General features: G+C 42.2%; 2 protein-coding genes across 29 annotated transcripts in view; both read right to left on the reverse strand.

Moving 5' to 3' along the window:
• Positions 1–228: 228 nt before the first annotated feature.
• PDGFRL (platelet derived growth factor receptor like) lies at positions 229–20,019 on the reverse strand. 7 transcript variants are annotated; one of them, XM_025149825.3, is made up of 6 exons: positions 19,865–20,019; positions 13,034–13,328; positions 6,515–6,666; positions 4,796–5,089; positions 4,326–4,465; positions 229–938 (listed from the first exon to the last, which is right to left on the reverse strand). In XM_025149825.3, exons 1-6 carry the CDS (start codon positions 19,917–19,919, stop codon positions 750–752), a joined length of 1,125 nt encoding a protein of 374 aa, XP_025005593.1. In that variant the 5' UTR covers positions 19,920–20,019; the 3' UTR covers positions 229–749. The 7 variants fall into 7 exon arrangements, with proteins under 7 accessions (XP_025005593.1, XP_004936056.1, XP_046796328.1 ...); XM_004935999.5 differs by having other exon boundaries at positions 229–941; XM_046940372.1 differs by having other exon boundaries at positions 19,526–19,940.
• Positions 20,020–21,323: 1,304 nt separating this feature from the next.
• SLC7A2 (solute carrier family 7 member 2) overlaps positions 21,324–26,909 on the reverse strand; it is an 82,988-nt gene continuing 77,402 nt past the window's right edge. For 17 of the 22 annotated variants that reach the window (XM_040699003.2, XM_025149688.3, XM_025149686.3 and 14 more), the window contains one exon: positions 21,324–26,816. In XM_040699003.2, coding sequence (XP_040554937.1) covers positions 26,629–26,816 — 188 coding nt within the window. In that variant the 3' untranslated portion in view covers positions 21,324–26,628. The remainder of the gene's footprint in view (positions 26,817–26,909) is intronic. The other 5 variants (XR_005859132.2, XR_006939041.1, XR_005859131.2 and 2 more) reach the window with 5 other exon arrangements.

Genomic DNA, 26,909 nt, shown 5'->3' on the forward strand with positions numbered 1-26,909 from the left:
AAGGAATAACACCGCGTTGCTGCATCTGTTGAAGAATGCAGTGTAAGCGAACAACATCCTGAGCTCTAAGGATGCAACAGCATCTACCAAAGTGACTCCTTTGCAAGTCTCTGGAGACGCTCTCTGGTATCATAAATCACATCTATTACTCATCTTCTCCCAAGACTGAGAATTTTGTGTGCATCCATCCATCCATCTATAGGAAATGAACACACGCACTGAGTTGTATAACGTTAAGAAATTTAATTGTTTTTAAAAAAGACTGCTATTGGCTACTTCTACCACAATTTTTAGTGGGTTTTTGCTTTGTTTTTTTAAACATGTACAGTACTCTACATTGTATATTGCACAGCACCAGAAGAGATGCACCTGCACTGATGGGTTTCTGAAGATATTAAAAATCCTCTGAGTTTTCAAGGAGGAAAAAGGCACAAACCATCGGGCAGGTGAGCCCTGTGAGAGAGGTGGAGGAAAAAAGCCACATGCGAAGGAAAATGCGAGAGCATCTGTTCCCAAGTACACTAAGCCAGATGCATGTTCAGGCTTCGAGTGGATTACACTTTATAGTATTAAACTTAGTAGTATATTTATAGTGTTTCTAACTCACAACTGATTACAGCCAGCTGTAAGGCACCTTGTTTTGGCCTGGCATTCTAGTGAAAATCTCATTTAAAGATTAACAAAAAAAACCGAGAATGGTTAAAATGCAAAGCAACGTACAGTTCATTATGAATCCAGAAGCCTTTCCATTAGTTTAGTTCAACTCTAGTTGCCACTGTTGTTGTTCCTTGTAGGTTCTGAGCTATACAGATATAGTTTCCAGCATCTCTGGCTTCAAAATCCTCAATAATGAGAACACTCTTTGAGATTCTTGTGGTGTGTCCAGTGCCTCTGTTTATCAGTCTCCAGAAGTTCTGTATGATCACAGGCCTCTCCAGCTGCTTAAAGAGGAAAGAAATAAAGCCAAGCATACTTAGTCAAACTCCCAGGCAAGAAGTCAGATAGTCAGAGTAGCTTTGAATGACATTATGTAACTAATTCCTCTTCCTCTAGTTTCAGAAACGCTGTATGAAATAACATACAAATGAAACAACAATTCACAGCTGCTTCTCCATTCGTTCTCATGCTATATTTTACAAAAGAATTGTGTACAACTTCAAAGCCAAAACTATGTATGAGGATACTTAGAAATATACCTTAAAAATGCTTTTCCTTCTGTTCACAACAGAACATTTCTTCTACACGTGAATTCCCTTTTGGACTGTTTATCTTACCTTCACATTTGCAAAGGAATGTAGAAGAGCAGCTGGCCTAAAGAGCCACTAAAGCCTTTCCTTCCAGCCTCCATCACTCATGGCAGCAAGTTTATCCATGCTGGTTTGCCCTACACAAATGCTGTGGATAAAACTGGTGAGAAAAAGCCTTCTGCTTGGAAACCATCTCCTTGTGCTTAATGAAATAGGCAGGTTAGCCATTTATCAATATGGATCTACAAGGCTGAAGCTAATAGCAGCAAATAGTAAGTTAAACACTTATCTGGAGTCAAAGCTACAATCTTGAACTCACAATATGACCAGCATAGGAAAAGCTGTTGGTCCTGGTGGAGCTTAGGGATGGCTCACAACGCGCAGTCAGGCTTTACCTGGCCAGTGACCAATGTTTAGAGCTAGCAATGGCTACCCTTAGAAAAAGAAAAACCAAACAAAATTTAAAAATAATGTTTAGCAAAGCAGTAGCCTCCTGTTTCCAGTCTGAAAACCAAGTACTGCTGCACACTGAAATTCAAGGCTAAGCTAGTTCTTGAATACAGCAAGGGGAACTTCCCTGACCATACTAAAAGTGAAGGTAAATGCCACGCAAGGCAGATTCTGTTTGCCTGGCTGGGCTGCCGTTGGCCCAGCTTTTCTCATAGTAACTGCCTTCTGCTTTGAAGACAGTTTCAGGGAAGCATATGAAGGAGTGGATCAGTACGCATTCCCAGCAGGCAAATGCAATCACCAGGGAGGGGCAAGAGAAAAAACATCTGAGAGGAAAAGTAGGAGGGAGAGGTACAGGAATGAGATGAGATGCAGTAACTGAGCAGTGAATTACTGCAGGAACTCTCTTAAAAAGAAACAGAGGGATGGAACTGAGAACATTTCTCAGAGTATTTCTTTTGCGCTATGTGAGTACTGCCGTACTAAGAAAAGTCTGCAACAAGTATAAAGTGCTGCTGCTCTGCCATTCATTTTGCTGGGGCAGAAACTCAAGCAACACTTTTCCCCCCTTTTACCCAGGCACAGCTGAAGCTGTTCCCAGCAGTGGATCAGCACACAGAACTGCTCCAGGCTGCATGGCCAAAGTCTGTCTCTCAACCCCTGTACATGGGTACAGGGGGAAGGTGCAGTCCTCTACTGATAGCACACGTGCCCTGCACCGTGAGCACAGTATCTAGAGCAAACAAGAGGTAATTCGCATGTTTAGCTGTCTGTACTGCACCAGGGCTGGAAAGGCATTGCTGCAGCACGTGCCAGCTCTGCATAATGTTCCGTAGAACCACTGGGCCAGGAGCAGCCAGCAACCACACCTGGACGGCCGTTCAGCTGAGAAAGAAGCAAAAGCAGCAAGGGGTACACACTGACAAGGTACAGAGTTTTAGGAGGCCAGGCTGAGCCTCAAATTCCTTCAGTTGTTTGTACTCTAATTACTCTCAGTTACCAAGGATGAAAAATGGGTTCATAGCCCGTTACTATGGTTTAAGATACAAAGTCAAAGGAAGTTGACAAAAAATATATATATATTAAAAAATTAAAAAAAAAAAAATCAGCCAACAAAGCTCATGTGAGCAGCAGGGGAATTCCTTCTCTTCCCTGTCCAAGAGAGTAAACTGCTATGAAGACTCTCAGAAATAAAAGCTCCCCCCTGACGGCCACAAACACTGCAATCTGTTGCTACATTTCACTCAACATAATGCTAGAGACTGAATACAGAGGATGGCAGTGGGTGTTTAGCTAAAAATTGAATAATAAAAAACAAAAAACCACACAGAACTATTGCTCATCGTTTCCCTGGACCTGGAGGCATTTCAGTTTTCCCCAGCATTTTTCTTTTTACTCCACCAGCTGCAAGTTTCTCTGGTTATTTAGATGCTGTCTCTTTCCTTCCTAACTTCAAATGGACTCCAGACACAGGGACTCTTCTGCCAAACTCCTCCCACATTCCACCTCACCCTTGCTCCCCAGGTCACCCAATCCATGCTCTTAGTTCCAAGCCTCTAACCGACAGCAGTTGTCCTTCTTTCAAAGGAAAGGGTTGAATAGGGAGTGTACATTAGTAACTGCTTAAATCCTCCAAATACCTATAATATCTAAGCAAGGATTAGAAAACTGGTTCTACGTGCCCAGTACCCTCACCAACTGTTCCAACCTCTTCTGTGCTCACCTGAGCTCTCACCACTTTTCTCCCCTGAAAAGGCACACACCTTCCTATGGCAGAGGGAATGCTACAGCCTCTACCCTGCTGGCTACAGCAATCTCCAGGGGCTTTAGATTTGAATTTTCCCTCAAGCACTGAGCTCCATTCACTCACTTAAGCGATTACCTCCACTGCCATACAACGTAATTCTAGGCTGGCTCAGGGACACCAGTGCTGATACCAAGGCCTCATTAGCAAGTTCTGTATCGTTTCTCGACAACACAGCACCAGGAAGGCAAGCAAATGGAGTACACTGTGATCCCTCGGGTCCTACAAGATCCTTTTCCTCTGGTGAAGATTTCTATCTTCCAGCAGTCCTTCTCCTGCTCCCAGCCTGCTTAATATCAACAGCAGCAGAGACGAGTCTGAACAGAAGTGGTTCTCTGTGCTTCTGGATGTGGGCAGCTACTCAGCCTAAAGATTCTGGGCTGTGATGATTCATGTGCCCAAGCCATGGATCAACTGCAGAGGCATCAGCAAGGTGTTATGGCGTGCCCTAGCTGCACTTCCTGACACCGGCTGGGCTTTGACCAGACTTTTCTTTGCAAATGCTGCCAGAGGTCAACTGTCTCTGGGACAGAAACCTGAGGCAGGGGGTGAGCTCTGCTGAACGTGACTTTTGCTAACACTGGTATACTTCTCAAGCTTCATTTCTGTGCAGCTTCTAGGTTCTCAGGGCTTTCCCTGAAAGGGAAAAGGGCTGAAGTTTAAAAATGATGTGCTGCCTCCTCCTGACAGCATGCCTGTGCTAGCAAGAGGCAGACACCACAAGTGGAAAGAACCTTCACTCCAAATCTAGACAGTGACTAGCAGCCAAAGTACTGCCCTTATGAAGAACAAAAAGCATTTCAGCCAAGCCAGACATCTCTTACCTCTTGCCCTGGGTACTGCCAGCTGAAGTTCACGTCTACATCTGGCTCCCCAAGGACAGTGCAGGCTACGTGGATACCATCACTGACTTTGGCTCTACTGGGTGATGCCACAATTGTGGCTGAGGGTGGGCCCCTGGGAACTGACAGAACAGTATTAGGAAACGGGAAATTGGTCACTTTCTGACATGAAATTATTGATAAAACGTAGTCAAGAGGGAAGCTGTGCATCAGCTTGCCTAATGAGACAGGTAAATGATGTGTATCTGCAACTTTCCACCCTACGCTGGGAAGCTGCTCAAGCTCATACCAATAAGATTTTATCACATACAGTTTTAATGAAGATTTCAAAATGCAATGACTACTTCACTCATTTTACAAATCCAGTTTTTAAAACTTGTTTTCTAATGCCAGCAGAAGAAACAGGAGCTGATGTAAGTATAGAGGAAAGTATATAGGAAACATCACCTTACCTTCCACATAGAGTAGGTGATACTTGATGGAAATCTGAGGTGCTCCCTGTGACTCTGCTTTGCAGTAGACAATACCTTTATGATCGGAAGTAGGGTGCTGGTAGACAAAGCCCTTCTTTGCATCATAAATAATATTAGTTTCATCTGTTTCAATTTCTTCTGCTGGAAATTCCCTGTGTAGAGTAACTTTTGCTAGAGGAGTAGTGACGCGGCATGGGATGACAGCAGGTTTATCTGGGTTCAGGTAGACAATCTCAAAATAACTGGGAGTAGGTACAAAAAGTTCCTCTTTATCTACGCAAAAGAGATGAAATAGTTAGGATAACGTTTAGACATTGGCTTAGCAGCAAGAAGAGAAAATGGGCAACATTAAAAATGAACGCAAAGCTTTTTGCTTCAAATACACACACAAAAAGAACACTTTTCTAATCTGAGTGTGCATTTACACAGCTTGCATTAAAAAAAACATTAAATAGAAAAGAGAATCAAAATGGTCTTTGCTGTAGTCAGATGTCTCCATCTTAAGAAAAGCTTGAGTTCTTTTTCAGTAAATATCCATTCATTGGATCTACTTTTGTTCACTTGTCCACTTTTAAAGCGTAACACACACAAAAAAAAACACACAAGGCAAGATAAGCACTATTAGAAAGATATTTGGAGCAGTTATAGCCTTTTAATACATATGATTTTAAATAAATTTTATTTACTTCTTTGCCAAGTAACTGAAATATTTAGTGCTTTTAGACAGACACCGATAGAGTTCTTCCATATTTGATATGCTCCTTATGAAGTTGAATTTCCTCTTTCTAGCTTAAGCATTTACCACAGTAACTTGACTGAGAAGTTTATTTCAGCCTTTTTGAAGGAATGTATCCTTGGAACATGAAGCACTTCTGATAAATGGCTTCAGTACAGCCTCATAGTCTTATTTAGCTCCAAAACCTATTGCAAACAATCCTATCTTAACGTTTGGACTGGAATATTCACTAGCTAAGAATGCGTTATCTCTAATAACGCAGCAAAGGTTTCTTTACCACTGAGAAGTATTTCCATTAGAACAAATTAACCATTTGATTTCCACTCTTTTGCACCAAGCAGCAGTAAACTGCACACAGTTATCGACTCTATGATGACTCCACCCCCATTGTGTTGGGGCTACAGCTGATTTCAGGCTGCAGGGCAATGCACCTATGCAGGTTGTTTTGCCTCTCAACATGCTACACAGATGCTGGGGAGAATTTGTGTCTTCACCAAGATCAATGAGGCCAAGATTTTAAATTAGGTGCAGGTAACTGGAAATATACTGGGGGCAGGAGAGAGTACGTGGGGTCACCTGAATGTCATAACTGTGTAGAAGACTTGTTTTGTTATTTTGTTTATCAAGACATTTTCAGAAGTTAACCATTCTTTGGATTCATTCTGTAGGAGGTTCTCAGCACGTCAGTATGTTTAGAGAGGTATTTGATTCCACTGTATTATACATTATCTCAGGTATGCATTTAGCATAATCCATAGGGAAAACAGACTCACAAATCACACAAAGCAAGCAACTGTCTGCAAACTTCACCAGCACTTTCTTCCATAACATTTGCTATTTAAAAAACCTAAAATTGTGGGGAAGAACATCTTACAGTGAAAGATTTGATATAGACTTATTCCTTACTAGCAAATATATTTCCACAATGTTATACATTAATAATCCCCAAAATAATTAATTACCTGTGAAGAAGATGTACGTTGAACCTGTTTTTGTCTCATCCTTCCTGCATTTGTTACCATTGCACAGCTGAAGCCAGCAGCTATATTCACCTGTGTCTGCTGCAGTGGAGTTTGTAAGGATCAGTTGACCATACCTGTCCAACTGCTTTATACTGGAGTGAAGAAAAACAAAAGGCAGAGACAAGCACACACGTGTGTTTCCTTGCACGTTTTTGTCAGATCATTTATAGTTTTCATTTTTTTTTTTATTCCTGTTCTGCAACAGACACATTTCTCTCCTACAGAGTTGTGTTGCAACCCCCCCCCTTTGTCCCAGCAAAGATCTGCACATGAACGGTTTTTTGATTTCAACTCCACTCATGAGCATTGGTAAGCTTTCATCACGTACAGTTAACTCCTGAATTCATTCCAGAATCCCTGTTTTGAAAATGGGCTGTGATTGCCCTAGACAATGTGTTTATGTTGTTTCAGTTGTCCAAATATGTCCCTTATTTTCACACTCCAAGTCAAGCCACATGAATTGCATTCCTTTCCTGATGCCATTTACTTCAGCTGCAGCACTGCTTCAGTAGTATATTTCACCACTGGTGAGCAGCAGTCACTTTAATGACAGTTTGTTCAATGATTTATGCCTTTTTTCAGCACCAACACTTCCCTGTCTTTAACACAGCGGTCCAGCTTTCCATCTGCACACCCATCACAAAGACCTTCAATCTCAACTCATTTTGTACTTGCCTCCTCCTCTGACCCACTCCATCTCATTTCAACCCTGTCACTGTGTTTCCTCTTCATCCCTTGGCTACTTCAGAACACGGTATGGGTACTGCTGGAAGTATGCTGGCAGTATCATGAGGCAACTACATAAAAAAACTCAGCCACCTTTTCCTCCTTCTCCATAAACGTCTCTCATTGGATTGAAGTTGTAAACTGATCTGTATGTGCAGATAACAGCTGTGTTTCTAAGGGTCTAACTATGAAATTCAGTAGGCACAGTGTCATTCTTATTTATGTTTGCTCTCCTGGCTCATGCACACAGGTAACGTCAGAGTTTGTAGCATAGCATCATAGCATCATAGAATGGCCTGGGTTGAAAAGGACCATAACGACCATCGAGTTTCAACCCCCCTGCATGTGCTACGCTGCTGTCTGATAGACTGCAGAAGCATCAGTCCCACAGTGCGAGTGGTCTGAGGACCCTGTCAGGACAGACATGTCCTGACAATGATCCATTTCGCTGCAGCCTCAACCTGTAAAAAAGTTATTTTCAACCACCTGCTTTTACATGGTAGCATGGCCAGAACACAAAGGTCTCTTGCTCTCCTTTGCATGGCACTGAATTCTACAGTCAGTTCTATTGTAACCAAGTCAGGAGAGATTTTTCCAGTTTTAGGCATTTAATAGCAAACTCCTTTTCAGTGTTTCAGGCTGGGCCCAGACACAGCTTGCATGAATTCCCAGCAGCTCCTGTGCTCTTACTAACCTGTGAGCTCTCTCTCTCCTTACCATCCTCCTATTTCTTTCTGTTAATGCGGCAGTTATTTTTTAAGGCACATGCAGGACATACTGAATCCTTTACTTGGGGGATTAGCAAGCTTTAAAGGCAAAAAGGTGGTTTCTCCTCCAAACCACCTTGTTACTGCGTTACTGCAGCATTATTGCAGACCTCTTAGCCTACATCTCAGTTGTGGGCAGCCTCCCATTAACTGCTCACATGCACTTAACTAAAGAGGCCGCTGCTTTCAGCTACACACAGCTCCTGACATTTCCAGCTCCCTGGGCACTCCGCTAGGAGACTGCACTCACAGCTGGTATGCGTTAGCCAAGGCTCGCATAACCCAACAGTCAGCCTTCAGCCAAGGCTGGGAGCTTAGAAATTAAAACACACCAAGTAAGCAACCCAAACAGGGTGAGAATGACCTTTTCCCACTCAGGCCTTCAGGCTTTTTACACTCATCCATCACATAGCAGTTTTGAGAGCTGCCTAAAGAAACAGGCAAAACACACTTCCTACTTGCCAATGCGCTGCTTGTCCTACATGACCTCATCTGATTCCACAGTTTGAAAAACGGGAAAAGTAACATTTTCATTCTTAATACATGCACCTTACATTACTAACTTCTTCAGGTTTTCAGTAAATATTGACAAATTCCTAACTGCACAGGAGATCCTGTGTGTAATACTCAAGAAGAAGAGACCTGAAACGTGTCCTAGTCTCTCTGATTATTTAGATCCACGGCTCACATTTCATAAGCTCCATGGCTACTCTGCCACAATATATTTTGTGAGCACTAACATCAGCAGTACAGAGAACCCATTAGGCTAGAACATTTAGCCTCCAACCATTAATGCAGCCACTGAACTATGGCTTGAAATCCCAACAGACAAAAAAGAGAAAAACAAGGTCAGAGTTAATTGATTATTGTACAGTGTGTTCTACTTAACTGGGAACAAGCTATCCAGTAATCAATGGAAATAGCCCAGTGAGGTACTTCCACAAACATGCACTAACATAACCTGGCAACTGAAAGAGTGGAAATGTTGAGGCTTGTGACACGGCCGTGCTAAGCAGACAAAACAGACTACATGAAGTAAGCTGTAAATGGCAAATTCATCAACCGATCTGCATTTCTAGGATAGCTTTCATTTCATTAGTATTTTAAATGGTGAGAAATTTTTCTCAAAAGCCAAAGTTTTGCTATGCTTTACATACCAGAAAGTAAAAACACTCTATACAGAAACATTTTGAGACCATTCAAAGAAAAAAAAAGCACAAACCTTCCAAATCCTTTTCCATAAACTCACCTTATTAAGCTTCAGTTATTTTAAGTTCAAAAGACCTTTGCCAGAAAAGCTGTGCCAAGTTTAGAAGCTAGAAAAAGCTAAAGGAAAACAGCATATAGTGTGCATAGCCTCACTTCAGAGCATCTAGCAAACTCGAGCAGCTGCACTGGTACTGCCACAATGGAGCTATCTAAAACACAAGGAGAGGGACAGAACACCCTTACTGCTTAAGGCAAGAAGAAAAACCTGACAGCTTACAGACTTCAGAGCACATGCAATTGAGTGACACTTGGTTAGACACAGATAACAAACCACTTAGCCAGTGAGCCTGTCTTAATTCACAGCAGCTCAGTTCTGCCCTGTACAACATTCTATTTCCTCAATACCTATGAAAGCACTCCTGCCTGTGTGCCAATATGCGTGCAATACATACCCACCTCTGCCCCAGTTCTTCCACTGCAGCAGTTCTACTCAACAAAGATTTATCTACCAGATGAAATTCAGCAATAAATACAGCCATGTTTTGAGATGGGAGAGGCCCATGCTCTAATCAGGCACTGCACAGACTGACGCCAGACCATCTTTGTCTAAAGAAGCTTTTTGCTCTCAAACAGAAGGAAGTGAAAATATGCCTGCCCTTCTTTTTCTTCATTCCTTTCTGGTTTTGATCCTTCTCACACACCGCAGGTGCAGTTTCTGGTTGGGCCTGCAGTCACTGATCTACTACGTACCACCATACAGCACTGCAGCCATCTCATTTTGGCTGCATGGCTCAGCTGGCACACAAACCTTCCAGACAAGAGGATGTATTCTTGCTGCACAGGGTGGGGCAGCACTGCAGATAATAAGCCAGTTCTGAAGCAAGCTGGTGGGTGCCCCCAACTTACCAGACAGATCTACACAATTTCGCTCTCTCCCTAGAGCTGCATTGCTTGCTACAGTCTCCAAAGCAAAGTCTTAGTGTGCATCCTCCAGGTAGGATAGAAAAGAGGATTCCTACTCGAGATAAGAAACAACCAAAGAGTCCTCCTCCTACTTCCACTCAGCCTCTTTCCTGAGGAAGCCCCACATGGTAATTTGGTGACATGTCAGCAACCAGAGACCTATTAAAAACTCACACTCTCCAACAGTGCCAAACAAAACCACTTTATGTACAAAGTTGTAAAGTACACCTGCAAAAAGAAACTCGAAGAAACCACAGCCATGAGTATTACAAAAATAGCTTTTGGAAAGACAACCTCTTTCTTCTTAGAAAAGCCACTGCCCTCCAAGCTGCAATCTTTTACTTTTCATACCAGTGAGATAAAGACACAATCAGCATGGCATAGAGGAAAACGTGGCTTTTATCCCTACCTCTTCTTGTAACCATCCATAGGAAATGCATTACCTGGATGCTAAATTTAAGTAGTTACAAATCAAAACACAAAATTATCCCAAAGCAGCAGACCTCAGCATCTTCAGCATCAGCAGCTGCCCAAGTCTGTGGCCAACAGAGATACACACCATCACCACTGTGGACTTTACAGGCTTCTTCTGCCTCACAGAAAGAAAGGTCTAAGCTCCTCTCGAAAGATGATAACTTTGTTAATGATGCTTTCTACTGCCAGTTCACTTAGAAAACAAGCTACTTCAAACTGCAAAGTAACAGATTATAAAACTAGAAAACGTGTATCCTTCCTTAATTCTTTTACCCCATTTCCATGGCCAGAATAGTACAAGAGAAGAACAGGCAGGCAAGACAAGTAATGAAGCAACATTCAGATTCCTCTCTAAGAACAGTGAATACTTCTTGCCTTCCTCAATGCCAAATGTTAACACTAAGACCTGGAAGTCTACAGGACCATATATGTAGCCCAGTGCAAGCGAGTTGCCTATATGCACACCTCCTAAGGGTGAGATGGGCTTCAAAATGGGAACTACCACCACACGCGTGCACTCCCTTTCAGTAGGATTTTGCGCACTCCAATTTGGTCTGCCAAAAAGGCCAGGCCCGTACTGCGGCTGACGTGTGCCACCTACTGGAATAGTATCATAGAAGGGCTTAGGTTGGAGGCCTTACAGACCAACTAGTTCCAACCCCATGCCTTAGGCAAGACTGCCCCCCAGGAGCTCAGGCTGTGCAGGGCCCCATCCAACCCGGCCTTGAGTGCCTCCGGGGATGGGGCACCACAGGGCAGTTGTGCCACTGCCTCACCACTCTGAGTTAAAAATTCCTCCCTCGCATCCAACCTAAATCCACTTCCTTTTAGTTTAAAGCCATTCCCCCCTGTCCTATCAAATAAAATATATTAAATATATATCAAATATATTTTGAATAAAATATTTGATGTAAATGAAAACACAGTTGTTCAAATCAGCCAGAAGATCTTTTGAGAGATACTGCCATGATAAGCCCTTAGCAGAAACAGGCTTGTTGTTATAATTTATAGAAGCCTCGCACTACAGAGGTTTATTCAGCCAATTTATTCTGGAACTCCTTAGGTGTCAGGAAACAAGCAAATCAGCTCATGGATTTCAAAGGGATATGTTACAGACCATGGGGTATACCTTCAATTTTGAACTCTATTCTTTGAAAAGAGAAGTGGAAAGTAATTAACTGACTGTGACTTTAAGGTATCTTCATGATTGTAAGGAAGGGGAATGCGTCACAGACATTCAGATAACCTTGGCTACTTACAAAGAGCCCACAGACTTTTACTTAATTTAGGAACACAAGGACAATAGGACTTTCCTCACGCTAATACCTCTGCTCTTAACTAATAATGTAAGAAAGTCTCTCTACAGCTCTTTCTTAGGGCATCATTCACGGTGCTCCTCAGTCTCTCAACAGCTTGTCCTTCGATGATACTCAAACATAAATCTCCACAAAACAAGCAGGGAAAACAAGCTCTTCTTTTGGCAAAATAAGCACTAGTGGTAGACATCCCTGAACTCCTTTATAAGTCCTTCCTCTTCCAAATACAGAAAGAAACTATTACATTCAATCTAGACTTAGATATGCGTGTACTATGCTTGAGAACTGGGAAGGCAGTTTTGAAGATTTTAGATCAATGGAACACTCACCTGATGGGGCAGAGAGAGGGAGAAAGTCCTTAGATCCTCCTCCTACTCTCACAACTACATATGCAGTATCCATTAAGATGTCACTAGACAAAAGAAAAAGCCTTCCTAAACTGAAGGTGACTACCTATTCACAGCATTAAACTCTGTAACACTTCTGCACTGTGAATCCTGCAACTCCCCCTGCACTCAAGCAAAACTTAGATAGAAGAGGGAAAGACTAACCCCCCTTGCTCCTTAGAGTGGTGCTTGGTATATTTTCTGTTTTGCCAGCTGAGAGACATGGGTTTTAACCTCTTCAGGAAATTAATCTTTTTGTCTCAGCTGATATCTACATTAGCAACATCCCAACAGCACCAGGTCTCTGTAGAGCATCAGCACTGTCAGTCAGTACCTGACAACCACCCTCACACATTTTCAGGGTTTTACTTCAGCCTCACTCTTATGTGACTCTCTGTTAGTGGCTGCAACACACCGGTGTCCCCCTGGACCATTTTAGATTCATCTGAAGGAAATCCAGTTCACATGTAACAAGACTCTTCCCCAGTGTACATCACAGGGCAGTAACAGGAAGACTGAAAGATGCTTATCCTTTGTTACAGACAAGTAACTGCTACATGGAACACCTTGCTTGTAAACACTTTTTCCCCCCCCCCACAATATGGAAAAATAGCTTACCTTAGCCTGGAGTCTTTAAAGGTGTCCAAGTATGAAGGATAGCTCCAAGTCACATTACTCCCCTTACATCGCAGTTCTATGCTTTGTCCTGCAGACAGGCTTAAAGTGGCAGTCAGCTTCTGGAAACGGCCTTTATCCATTACCTGCATCAGTATGGACTGGGACTTGGAGGAAGAGTCAACAGGTTCCCTTTCCTTCATTTTTAGGCCTTTGGGTTTTACTTTCTTGTTGATAGGCTTGATTTTGTTTTCCCCTGGTTCTTTCGGACGCTTACTTTTTGCAGACTGTCCAATAACTGGTAAAATAAGAAAAAGGCAGCAGTGTTACCAATCAGGGAAAAAAGCCTTCTTGCAAATATTTTTTCCTTATTCCCACAGAGAATAACCAATATTCTGTTCTTCCTATAAAGGATTCAGAAAAAAGGAGAAAGAGTTAATTTCCATAAGTTTCTGCAGTCTCTGACATGACTCATTTCCTTGGACAGAAAAAAAGAGCTTTCAACAACATGTGGAAAATCTACTTATAGGTCACATAAACAGGCAAATATGTAAGGCATGAGGACTTCACAGATGAGAAGGGAAAGGAATACAGTATTTTTCTCTCCAGTTACTTTTGTCTGTGCTACCTCATATCACAGCCATTTACTCTGCAGCGTTACACAAGTGCCCTATCTTCATACATATGTTACACACCCATCAGTCCCGTATAACCTTTTAATATGCTGTGCTGCTGTAAGAGAGATGTGGGAAAAAGAATTGGGAAGTATGGAACCTAATGGTGATTTTTACAACGCTAGTAACAACACAGGTTTGTTTTTCTTTTGTGATAAGTACTAATGAGATTACAAATAGTATTTAAGTCACCTGAAAGTAGTATCTAATACATCACATCTCTATAATGGCCATTTACCTTTACTGAGCAGATAGAAACAGAAACAGAAGAGATTCCATTACTTGCCAGAGGCAACAGCAGCCTTTTAAAACAAAGCAAAAGAAAAGTGAGCTATCTCAATCTGATTCACACAAAGCTAGAATTCGAAGCATAATTTTTAACAGGGATTTCAGCTGTCTCCGGGCTGAACATTTATGGTGACTGAAAATCATCTTTTCAAACCAATGAATTCTGGAACCCCTCAATGCAGCTGAAGTGTTGCAGCAAAGCTAACCAATGATTAAGTAGTGAATAAAGATTCCTTTTGTCACATGCAAGCCCCTTCCAAAAAGCATTTCTGCAAAATGCTTCTGAGAGGAAAGCAAGAAAAAACAACTCAAATATGTCACAACAGAATTGCATCTCTCAGGGTCTCAGCTGGGTGCTGGGCAGAGGAGAGTGAGGATCACTTCTGAGTTACTCCTATACATACATGTTTGTGTGAATAAACATTTCCTAAGCATGCACAACCCTTGTTTCACCCTTTTGGCCTGTGCCTGACAGCTAACTCGCACTGAATACAGTTTTTCCATATAAGTACTCTGGCATTTTATCATACGAATCAAACAAAAAAGCCCACTATGGAATTAAAGCCAGCCTCACTGTATGCTGATAAGCACGGGTTACAGCTGGTACTGACTGCACTATTGGCAGCACCTGTGCCTTTGCATCATGGCAGCATGCTTCAAACAAATCCCTTCTGGACTCCCCTACTCCATTTAGTTGTTCTTTGTATGGAACCCACATATATGAAAAACAGTTCAATTTCATCACCTTTATGTAAAGGAAAGAAGACAAAAGCAGGCTGTACACTAGGTTCAACATAGAGTCACACCACTGATGTACAACTGGTGATGTCTTTGTTCCTAGCTAAATGGCTTACTGCTTTCCCAGAAAGCACTTCAACCACTGGGAGCTGCCTTTGTCTAGAATTATCCAGAGTAACTTCAAGATCAACCTACCAAGTAACAACCTCTATGTAGTAATTCCTAAGCAGTAACCCATCCATCTGCTTACAATATGAGAGTCATTCTTTTGTTTGTGTCTTCCAACACAAAATTTCAATTCCCAGTTTTAGAATTTGGAGATCCTTCTGAAAGTCTTTACCGACAGATTTTTGTTTTTTGCTTTTAAGTAGATTTATGAACACGTTGAAAATCATGTGCTTTGTTGATTTGCTCTGAAGCAACTTTCTTGGCACATTAATGAGAGACGTCCTCTAATGATTCCTCCACAGAGAAAAGACTCTGCCTCAGAGATGCTATTCCAGTGCTCAGTAAGATACTGCACTTTCCAGTTTGTGTTCATTGTGTTTCCAGTAAAACGTCCCCAGCCACCTCCACAGAGAGCATGGATACATACAGACAATTAGCTGCGTAATTTACAGCTTTAGTTTCTGTAGCGGCCCATTCCCATGGGCCTCACAAAGCTCATGGCTGTCTCCTCCTGCCCTACTCCAGCACATCAGGAGAAGAACAGGATTTATGGTTGCTTTTTATCCCTTTTTGCAAGCTGTTTCTCAACCTTTTTGTCTGCCCTATTCTGGTTTTTATATTTAACTCAGATGTGAGTTAAGAAGACTCCTCATCTTACGTTATTCCCCCTTCTCAAATTAAATGCGACAGTTTGTTCTTTGGCTTTTATTATTCCTGCAAGAATATTAAAACTACAGTCTGGCTGCTCTAAAGCAACATCTGCATCCAATCGTCAGCACTGCTCAGGAGCAAGTCAGAAGCTGCTGTTCTTCTCCAAGCAGCTGCCCTAAGAGCCCACCACTTGTGGCATCTGGCCGACGACACTCAGCATCACACCTCAATGCACACAAGCCAGCCTGCACCAGTCGGCAACTCTTGTGCTGCTATCCGCGGTCCTTGTTTCTCCTTTTCCCCTAGTAGTCAGCCATCCCCTTGGCCACACCACACTGTTCTTCCTTCATAATGCCGCTATCTTGGTTCAGATGGCTTTTACTGACAAAGCTCACCAGGTACCACATTTGGGACTACAGCATTCTTCAAAAGAAGCTGCCGCTTCTCCCTCAGGGCAGGCTCCTTCCTCTTCCCTGCACTATTTGTGTCCTGGTGTTTAAGGCCCCAGATAAGCATTTCCATTCCAAGCCATCCATTCCATTTCCCCGCTGCACTTCTGGAAACACACAAGCTTTGTTTCTGTCTCCTTATTTTAACCCTAATTAAATCAGACTATTTGTCAAGATGCCATTACCACACTGTTCTGCCAACCTCAATCCCTACATGCGTTTGAGGATACCCTGTCCTCACAACACCATCTCAGAGAAATGCAGTCCTCTTCCACACCACCTGACGCAGCTGCTATGAAACTGTTAAAGGCCTGCCTGTGAGAGCGTTCCAATTCTGAATGCCAGAAGCCTGGTTTTAATTTTCTTTAGATGAAGCTTTTCCTTTCCACACAGGCTCCCTCTGTTCCACATGTTCAGGCTCACTGGGAACTAGAGAAACACTTTCCTCCTATTCCACTCTCCCCAGTGCACTGAGACTCTACCTTTCTGACCTGTCATTTCCCTACAGGTGACAGCAGGACATTTCAGGAAGCACCATCATCACAGGGGATTTTGCCTTCCCATGCTGAAGCGTTGCCTCTCTTCTGCACCCCCCAGAGATGTGACCTTCCACACAAGCCACGGCCATGCTCCTTCCCAGCTCTCCTACCACAGTTCTCCATTCATGCACCCAAACTACAGGACTTTCCCAGGAAAGGAACAAACTCAACTAGTTCATTTACACAGGCATGGGAATACGCCACATTTGGGGTACTTCACACTCTCACTAGACTTTTGCCCAAGTAAATAAAGGTATTTCTTATTTAAAAAACAAGATAAAGGAAAAAAATAAGACTTAGTAGGAAAACACTGAGAAAATTCTTCCCTTCTACCTCTGATGTGCTCCAAATAGCGACTCCCAGATGCACTGCATCCATTTCCTCTGCAGCGGAACTCTCCAGATCCCTAGCTAACCCTTCATGCCTATGCAGGAGACAAGGGGGCATGTTACTATTATTACTATGTCATAGAAACATGCCACACTGCACTTCTTCTCCTGGCTCAAAGGATTTAGCTCACCCTATTCTTCAACATTTCTTACCCTCTTGTTCTTATAAACACCACGCACAAAAATTACCACACAATTATTAGTCACAGAATGCTAAAGTGTATCCGGCGTTGACCTGAGGCATCACCTACATCCACACACGCTCTTCCAGCTTCACAGCTGCCTGGGTTACAGCTAGAGAATGTCCATGGTGGTCTTCAAGCATCCACTGAGAAACCTTGAAAGCAGAGCAATCGCATTCCCCACCCACCAGACATACCCATTTCACAGGGCAGGTCCCATGCTACATCTTGGCAGCATCAGAGAGATTTCAACTCACATTACTACCAGTGAATACTTCCTTGAAGAAAATCAAGCAGCAGGTTGTATGAACAATAATCTTTATCCCCAAGACTAGGATGAGAGTTAGCCTCTGTGACCATAATTAAGAGAATGGAACAGGCTGGACACAGCTCTGCTTGTAACACTCTAGAAGCAGGCACATCCAGCCCAGAGGCAGCATGCAGCCCAGCCCTGCCTGCCCCACACCAGCATGGCAGCACACAACCATCGCTCAGCAGCAGTCTAACATCAGTGCACTGTTAACACTGAGCTGAAACCAGGGCATGGGGTAGGTGCAGTGCTAGCCAGATTTACAGCAAACAAGTGTATGCATTTTGATCCATCGGCTAAACACAGTCCTGTGAACAGCGAAAAACATGTAGCTGTGCTTTCCATTTTGATAAGGGAATTTGACAACAGGTCTCAAGACTGAAAAGAAAAAAAAAAACCTTTGCCTTTTTTTATTTTAATTAAAAAAAAAAAACATACATTATATACATTAAGCCTACTATGTATTTTACACATGGCCCAAGACAATTCCTCTTCACTCAACGTGGTGCAGGCAAGTCAAAGGGCTGGACACTGATGATCTACAGAAAAGCTGTCATCCAACTCAGCACCCGTACTGATAACACAGACAATCTGGAGGAACACATCTCACTGTTCATAAGCCATCATAAGCTAAGTCAGGAGTGCTATTCTGAAATCAGAATGCCGTGTTGGAACTTGAATAAATTAAACATACCACATTACTTGCTCACATAGATGAGTCTCTGGATGACACAGCTGGAAGCACACAGCTAAACCTCACTATAAAGCAGATGAGCCAAGAAAGCAAGCCTGGAGAACCTTTAGCACAAGTTGCAACCCATTTCTCATTCTGGGTTTTTGTTGCCTATTTCTCAAATAGAAAAAACTTTTCTTGATGTGGCAACGTACACCTACAGATCTTTAAATCAAAATCCTCTTCTACACCATACTAGTACAGCAACTCCTTGTCTGTTCCTTTACAAACAGTCCTAAGAAAAACTACGCTGGAAAGGACTCCTGGAAGCCCCTCCCTACCCCAACCTGGTTGCTCTGGGTGTTCTGACTGTCTCGCACACCTGAGACTCTACAGCCTCCCCAGACAGCATTTAACAGCTTTCAGGGTGAAGTACTTTTTATGTCCTTACAGTAATTTTTGCCCATATTCTCTGGGCCACTTGAGGGAGTTACTTTTTTTTTTTCCTTTCCCCGTGCACCCCTGAGCCCAGACCTCACTGCAGACCCCCAGTTTCACACAGCCTGCCCCAGGCCCTGACCTTGCTCCCAGAGCTTTCCTTGACAACATACTGCAAATGGCAGCAGAAGGAGACAGTGCCTGCTTTTCCCTCTCCATCACACCCCACCAATCACAAAACAGCTGGCAGCATCATAAGAGGATAAGCCACTGGCTGGAGCCACATCATGAATTGTAGGGAATTATCTAAGTTCTCTTGATGTCAAAGTCTAAATAAGCCAAGGCTTGGTTAGGAGCTTCCTTCCCCATCCAAAAGCTAACCCCTTCCCTGCCAGGAACTCATCACAACGTGATGCTGAGATAAGAACAAAGCTCCATCCTTCCTACTGAGACCAACCGCACACAGAACCCACAGGAATTAGAATAATAGAGAGTCACAACTCGTCCCTGACAGACACGAAGCACCCCTTGATCCGTCCTCCACCGCCAGCACCAAACGCAACCCAACTCCGAGCTGCACCGAGTGCCCCTCACAGGCTGTGGGGTGGGAGACAAACCCCGCTTCTCCCGGGCTGGGACAAGAGCTCTTCCTAGCGGCGCAGAGAAACGTCTCGGGGTCTGAAGTGGTATTCTTTCACTCCTAAGTGACATTATTGTTGTTATGAAATCGAGCACCAAGCGCAGCGCCAACCCTCCTCAGGACAGGCGGCAGAGACTCGAGCACCGGCTTCGAGCGACGTGTCTGAGAGGGACGAAGAGGCAGCGGAGGGGCAGAGAGCGGAGGAGCTGCGGCTGTCCTCGGCGACGCCTCCCGCCACCTCCACCCCAGCTCCCTGCCCCGAACAAACCGCATCCCCTGCCAGAGACACCGGTTCGCTGGCAGCCAGCGGGACGCAGCCCGCCCGACCCCGCCACGCAGGACGGGAGCCCCCTCACCCCGAGATGGCCGCCAGCCCCCGACATGGCGGGCGGGGGCGGCGGAGCGCGAGGCGGGGGAGGCCGGGAGGGGCCCGCCGATGGCAGCGCGGAGGGGGTCGCGGCGGCTCACCGTGCGGCAGCGTCTCCTGCAGCAGCAGCAGGCTGAGCAGCACCCAGAGCCGCATGGTGAGAGCGGCCGGAGCGCCGGGCTGAGGCGGGGCAGGCGCGGCGGCGGCTTCGGGGCGGGGAGGAGCCCGCCGGTGCAGGGAGCGGGGGCCTCGGCCACGGGCTGCCCGCAGCGGGCGGCGAAGGGCTCTTCGCTGAGGGAAGGAGTGGGTCGCGCGCCGGGTAGCTCACCTCTGCCACGTACGACTCGCACCGACTGCAGGTTGTCTTCGGCCTGCAGAGTCATGAACGTGCTGGGTCAGCGGGCACAGGTGGGAGCTGTGCAGGCTGCATCTCTGCCGCCTCACAGGTGGCCCTGCAGGTGCGTGTCTGGCTCTGATCAATGTGGCTGACGGGAGCAAAAGTACACTGTGAAGTCAGCTTCATTCCAGCCTGCTATAGCAAAGACATTCCCAGAAGCCTGCTCAGGAGAAGCTGCTTTATGGCTGGTGTTGCTATTGCTAAGGTTATTTCCACTTTTAAACAACTACAATACCACAAGTATCCGATTCTGAAAACGTTATCACCCTTTGTTTTAAAGAAAGTGAGCCGTGGAGATGATGGCTCAGAAAAGATGTGCAATATATAAGTAAGTATGCACAGGAAATGTCCATGGCCTCTCTTCTGCTTGAAGAGCATTTATTTTCCATCATATCATCTGCAAAACTGCTGTAACTGCAATTCTTATGTGCCTCCTTAGGTCCACATTCACTTCTCACGCACAGACTAGGTCAGAGATGTAATGCTGACAGGGCCCCACATACTGGTACCTATGGAGAAGCACAATACTAGCACTACGAGACAGCAGCCCATCTGCATTAATTCCAGGGCATATTCAAGCTGATTGATACATACCTTTTGCTATGTAGGCATACCATTAAGAAAGAAAGTGTTTTTATACATTCTGAGTTTCCTATTTTTAATGGATACACACTGAGAACTAGTTACGTTCATTTACAATTATCAGAAGAGTTGCAGTACACCCTGAGAAGACCAACATCACACAGCTTCTTTTAAATCTGTGAACAAAGATGATGACCCAAATGTCAGCAAAACAAGAGCAAGTTTATGCTGGGAGTGCAGTTCTTTATCTCAAGGCTATGGTTAGCTATTACTCAGATTCAACAGCCCTACATTATATGTAAGTAGGTGTCCTAAGTGACAGTCTTTCAACTGCTAATTTTCAGTCATTTCCATCCTTAGGACACAGCACTAGATGACAGAACCTCAAGTCTTTTTGTTTGTTTTTCTCCAAAAAGGGAAAAGGGAGGTACATCCATGCAGCTCTAAGGCTGGATGCTGCCTGGACAAGGCTTGGTGCCACGAAGCTGAGGGCTCACTTCCTCTGGAAATCAAGCTCAGCATCATCTCTGGTTTGGCACTGCAAGTCACAGTACCCAAGTCATTGTAGGAAGCAAGTAGGAAACTACTATGATGCACATCTTCAGACCACTGGAAAAATAAAGGATTTAAACATACAACTTGATTTTTTTTTCCCTTCTATAAAAACTATATGAACTATCATGCTATTTATCGTGAGTTATGATTTGTATAATGTCATGACATGAGAAGACATGAATGATTATTAAGTCACTGTGCTAGTTTAGAATTTACTAAAACTACAGTGGTGATTTAAGTCAGAGGTGTTGTATGAAGTACATATAAGTGATATTCAGCTTTATTTTAAAAAATACAGAACAAATGCACAGTTGTTATCCCGTGAAGCATATCTTACAGTATATGAAAAGCAATATAATTTCCATCGGATTTGAAACTAAGGTAACTAAAAATATTGCTGATTATAATTCTCATTGAAAATGTGAATAAACAAGCACCATGTTCTTAAATATATGCACTTTGACATTCACAACAATTTAAGACTTTTCATTTTGGCTAGAGCACTCAAACAGAAATTTGTGTTTTAAGATGCATCACAGTCATTCTATCGACATTTTAGCACAGCAGCAGCACATCACACAGACATAATCATTACAACGCACACATGAACAAGAGGCAAAGTTAAAACATATATAGACTAACGTTTCTTAAAATGAAGCACACATAACTATTCTTAAAGATATGTAACACATATTTCGTGCTTTGCTTTCTGTTAATACAAAAGAAAAAAGCCCTCCTAAACTTTCAAATCTGGACTGCAGCTAAACTTCTGTTGCTGAGGGTGGAGTTTGCCTCATGCAAGGCTCAGTGGAAACATACAAAGACAACAGGATTTGTCCAACTGACAATAGAAATAAACAATTATATATACACATAGTTCTTTGCAATGCATGTCTAAGCACAGAAATCCTTCAGCTTAGCTGACGCTGGAGAATTTGATTTCTAAAATCAAATGGAAAACAGATCGAGACATGGTGAGGGCATTATATTTTGCTTTGGAAAGGTCCAACTATGAAAAATGCAGAGGTCCTTAAAATATATACCAGAAAGAAATATTAAAGGCACAGAAAATTAAAAACAAATACAAAATCCTACCTTACATGGAGTACCACTTACTACTTCTGCTTAACACTGAGTAACCCCAGTGCTTTCAGTGAACATACTGCAATTTGTACAACCTGCTGGCAGGCCTGGGAAGAACCAGGACCTTAAAAAGGTGCTTTTAATTTGTTTTTATGTAACCAAGTAGCACATGCTAGACATAAGTGAATTAAATTTGTACTGTTCAAAACACACCCCAATGTCAAAGGCATCTGACAGGATTAACATGATTGCACAGTCCCGTGCAGATTTCCTGCAGCCAGGATCTCACCCAGGCTGGGATGCTTGCAGGACATCTGACCTTGGCACTTATTAAAAATCTCCATGGAAATAGTATGCATTTTATTTCTTAAATAGCTGTATATCCTTCCATAAACTTTGGGGAAAAGGTGGCTAGACTTTTACATTCATCTTCTAATAAAATATAGAAATATATATTTAAGCTTTACTATATTTTGTTTCTAAATTAGCTATACCATCTGAAGTTTCTGCATGGCATAGTTAAGCTCATAAGAATATAGATAAGTAACCCAGTACTGCTAGTACTGATCTTTATTTCCTGTTGCAGAATTAGGACTAGAATTTGGAATACCACATGAAGGTCACCTTAGGTAACGTGAATTATGCAGAAATGTTTTATAACTCTTATGCCTCCTCAAGGGAGAACAAAGATTTACTTGTTCTCCCTGAAATATACTTCTACTCACTTTCCTAAATCTGATAGAAATAATTCCTATATCTAAAGGCATATCCCGAGTGTACCAATGCAAATATAGTTTTTCAAGGATTTATTTCCATAAAGGAAAAAAAAAAAAACTACCTCCAGTAATACTTATATATATATATATTAATACATACCATCATTATTTGCACAGAGCAATTTACAGTACCGACGACTATGAATATGTTAAAAAATAACTATTTAGTTCCAATGGACTTGTGCTTTCAGCTGCTCTCTTGGCAAATACAGCAAACATGAGAACAAAACTGGGGTTGGTTTCTCACATGCCCCCTGTGTAAGAAGCAGCATGGCTGTCCTTCACGGGGCCTGCTCCGCTAACATCTGGAATTTCAAGATTACACATAGAAATGCACATTACAATTAGCATAAATATCTCACTTCTGGCTTATAGTGTTCTTAGCCATGGATTATTAATGGCATGAACTATACACACATATAAATAAGTCTTGTGCAGTCAAAGCAACCGAGAATACCCAATGATTTTCCTTTAATTTCATTTTATTTCCTGTTAGTTAACTGGATAGTTCCTGTGCTGCAGCCACTCCCAGTCTCCCTCACAGCATTTGTAACAATCACATTATTCTCATATAATTAACTACTATAACTGTGGTGGACTAATAATATAGAAACGAAGGGGGAAATACTATATACAAAATACATATAAGCTGAAAAATTTCTCTCGTCTGTCTCCAAAAGCCTTAGCTAGAAGTTGCTTTAGTCATAAGTTTCTTACATTGACAGTCTCCCTTCAAAGGAAATTTCAGTGCAGTATAGAAATTATTCTAATCAATACATCAAAATCACTATGGGCTAATGTCAGATTGATGCAAGCATACACACAGGCAGGCACACATTCGTTCTATATGATGATGCTGGAAGGGGATGGGATCTTCCTTGCACATCACAGAACAGCAGCAGTTTGCAGCCCATGAGCCTGCCTTGTCTGCTCTGTGGCACCAGCATCTGTAGAAAAAAGTCTCTGCTTCCCACTCACCAAGATGTGTAAAGAATTTTAAAGAGCTGTCTTCCATTGTAGGCTTGTAAAAACATTGTGCAAAAGTTTCAACTGAGCACTGCAGGCTTGCCCTAACAGCAGGACATTTTTGCAGCTGGGAAGGACAGGTAAGGATGCCCTCTAAAAAATGGCCACTGAAGAAGTTGTGCTTTTGACAGAGCAGTTACAAATCAGGAAAAGCATCAGTATTTCTACTTCAAATACCGATGGTATCGAAAACAGAACATACATTCATTTTCTTTCTTTTTTTTTTTTTAAATAAAATATGTTTCAGTCTGTCAGGATTACCTTACTGGAGCCTAGAAAGTCCTAAACATCTCCTGTTCTAAACAAGAACACATAGTTCTTTTGTCACTTTTTCATAACAGTGGGCCCCAGTTGAGAAATACAATTAAAATGGCAGATCCAACTGACACAGATGGCTCTTTCATTCACTGAAGAAAGGTTCTGAAACTTATCTATTGCTCTAGGCACTGCCCTGAAGATTACTATCTATTTCTTTCAACAAAACATTTTACATAGACTATAATCTACTTGTATTACTCTAATAGGACATTTTAGCGTTTAACAACATCTTGTAAAACAATGACATTGCACAAAGTAGCAGCTATAACTTATCAGTATTAGGATGGATTATGATACATTAAGAAACAGGACTGCGTTGTCACTTACTCTATAGTTTCTCTTCATCCTCTGTCTCATCCATTTTTAAGGACCAACAGACTTTAGAACAACGGTCCTTAGGATAACAGCTGTTACATGATGCACATGCTGGAACCTCAGTTAAAAGGTAGGTGGTTTTCCTGTTGTGTGCTCCTTATCCTGCGCTTTGAAAGAAAAACACAGGCACCTACAAGTGCTCTGCTTTGGTCTTCTAGCAGATGTTTTCTGGTGATTTTCTCTGGATTGCTATAAAACCAGGAACATGCCCCAGAAGACAAACAGTGGTGAAGATCTTTTCAGATTGCTGCTCCTTGAGCTGAGCAGCCAGCAGAGGCCACTAGTGCAACTAGTACAAATCCCTTCCAAAGCTGCAAAACATGCTCTCCTCTCAGTTCAGATTGGCAAGAAAGGTATCAGGCTTTAGACTACAAACTCATTCCTCCATGGGGTATCAGCACATTCCAAGGTTCTCAATCAAGAAGCACACCTCTTTCTGCTGTCTACATTTAGGCTTTCAACAGCAAAACTCATTTGTAGATTAAAATGCTTGAATCTATCACTGTGAACAAGACAGAAAGGAAGAGAGACAGAAGCAGCTTAACTGGTCTTTTTTTTTTTTTTTCCTTTTTCTTTTCTTTTTTTTTTTTTTTCTTGAAAATTCCAGCTATTATAAAAAGGTGCTTTTCACTGTCAACCAACATCATTCTGATAGGATATAAATTTTTATGCATCTAACAACAGAGATTAATACCAATGATCCAGTGATTATTACTGGCAATATTATGCTTCAGATTAAAACTTTCCACAGCAAAGTACAGAACAATTCTCTTGTACATCAAGGAAATTATTTTTATAAACGACTTCTTGCAAAATAATTCCATATTGTGGAATCCTTCAAGGGACTGAAGCCTATCATTTGCTGAGAAAAAGTGTTAAAATGTCTGAGCGCCCTTGTTAAGTAATGTGACTTTTATGTTGAAAGAACAGTGTCCATTTTCACTGTCTTTAAAATAATGGTTCACACAGCACTATTGCAGTTATTTGGTTCTTTATAAGTTAGAATTTAAACATCCTACTTACATGAATGGATTTGTAGGTGTAAATTTGGCTCACAAAAAAATTGCTGTACTAACATATTCTTATGACTTGGTGAAGCACTGAAATACTACTTTGAAGAGCATTCTTTCCAAAGCCTGGGTTTGGTTTTTCTTCAGCTACCCTTCTATCTGAAAAGAAGGTAGGGATTTGGGGCATAATTTTTCTAAAGAGATATTTTTGCAGAAAACAACATAAACCCCCTTGGAAGTATTATTTTATAAAAAGAGCATCTCTGAAGTGAAAAGAATTCATGTAAGACAGAAGTGAAAATGACAAATAGTATTTAGAGGGAAATAAAGCCTTTAAAAGATCTTTTCTATTTGAGTTCTTAATGGTTACTAATTTGTAAGGGTAAGCAACTCTTTCTTTACTATTTTTATATAAATACATGATCTTCTACTTTTTGCAAAGTATCAGATCTGTCAATTTATCATTTGTTTTGCAAATATTTTCCAGGCTTGTCTTCAATTTATCTCCCATGAGAGTTCTGTAGAAAACAAAAAATAGTACCTGGCATTTTAATAGTGAGATAGTTGCTTTGTTATCTGGGACACCAGACCTTGTAACAGAAATAAGGAGGACATGTATAAGGCACTTGTGTTCACATTGCAGTGTAAAATATTCTCAACTTCTTGCAAGTAGTTTTAAAGTTCTTCATATTTTGTGATTGCCAGCAACTGTGTACGTCAGTTCAAACAATACATTTAGATTTCTGCTTGCCAAAGGGTACTTCTCTTGTTTGTTTGTTTTATTCAAATATTCATCTCCATGCTGTCAGTTCTGAAATGATGAAGATGGATTAGCAGCTTGTCCAAAACATCAGCCAGGCCTTGTAGTAAACCCTTTCAAGAGGCACAACGTTGGTAGGAGGCTTTTGAATTATCAGTCCACACGTAAAATATCAATTAAAGGTTTAAAAGACTTGTGTGTTTACATAAATTAACATTCACTTGTCCTTTCACGTGCAAGAAATTTATCACTTTCATTTGCATTTTCAGGTTCATCCACTTCTTCCACAGGGTTCTTTTCTTGCAGCCCACTATTTTCGGAACAAGAATCTCCATCTCCATCGCTGTGACGACCTTCAAGACTGTGCCTGATGCCATAAGTAAAATAAATAATGAAACCTTTCAAAAGGAAAAGGGGAAAAAAAAAAAAAAAAAAGGTTAATAGGGCTTTTAGGCAAGCAGTGTATCAAAAAGTCATTATTTTTTACCGTC

The sequence above is a fragment of the Gallus gallus genome, chromosome 4, assembly GCF_016699485.2.
Source record: "Gallus gallus isolate bGalGal1 chromosome 4, bGalGal1.mat.broiler.GRCg7b, whole genome shotgun sequence".
NCBI lineage: Eukaryota > Metazoa > Chordata > Aves > Galliformes > Phasianidae > Gallus > Gallus gallus.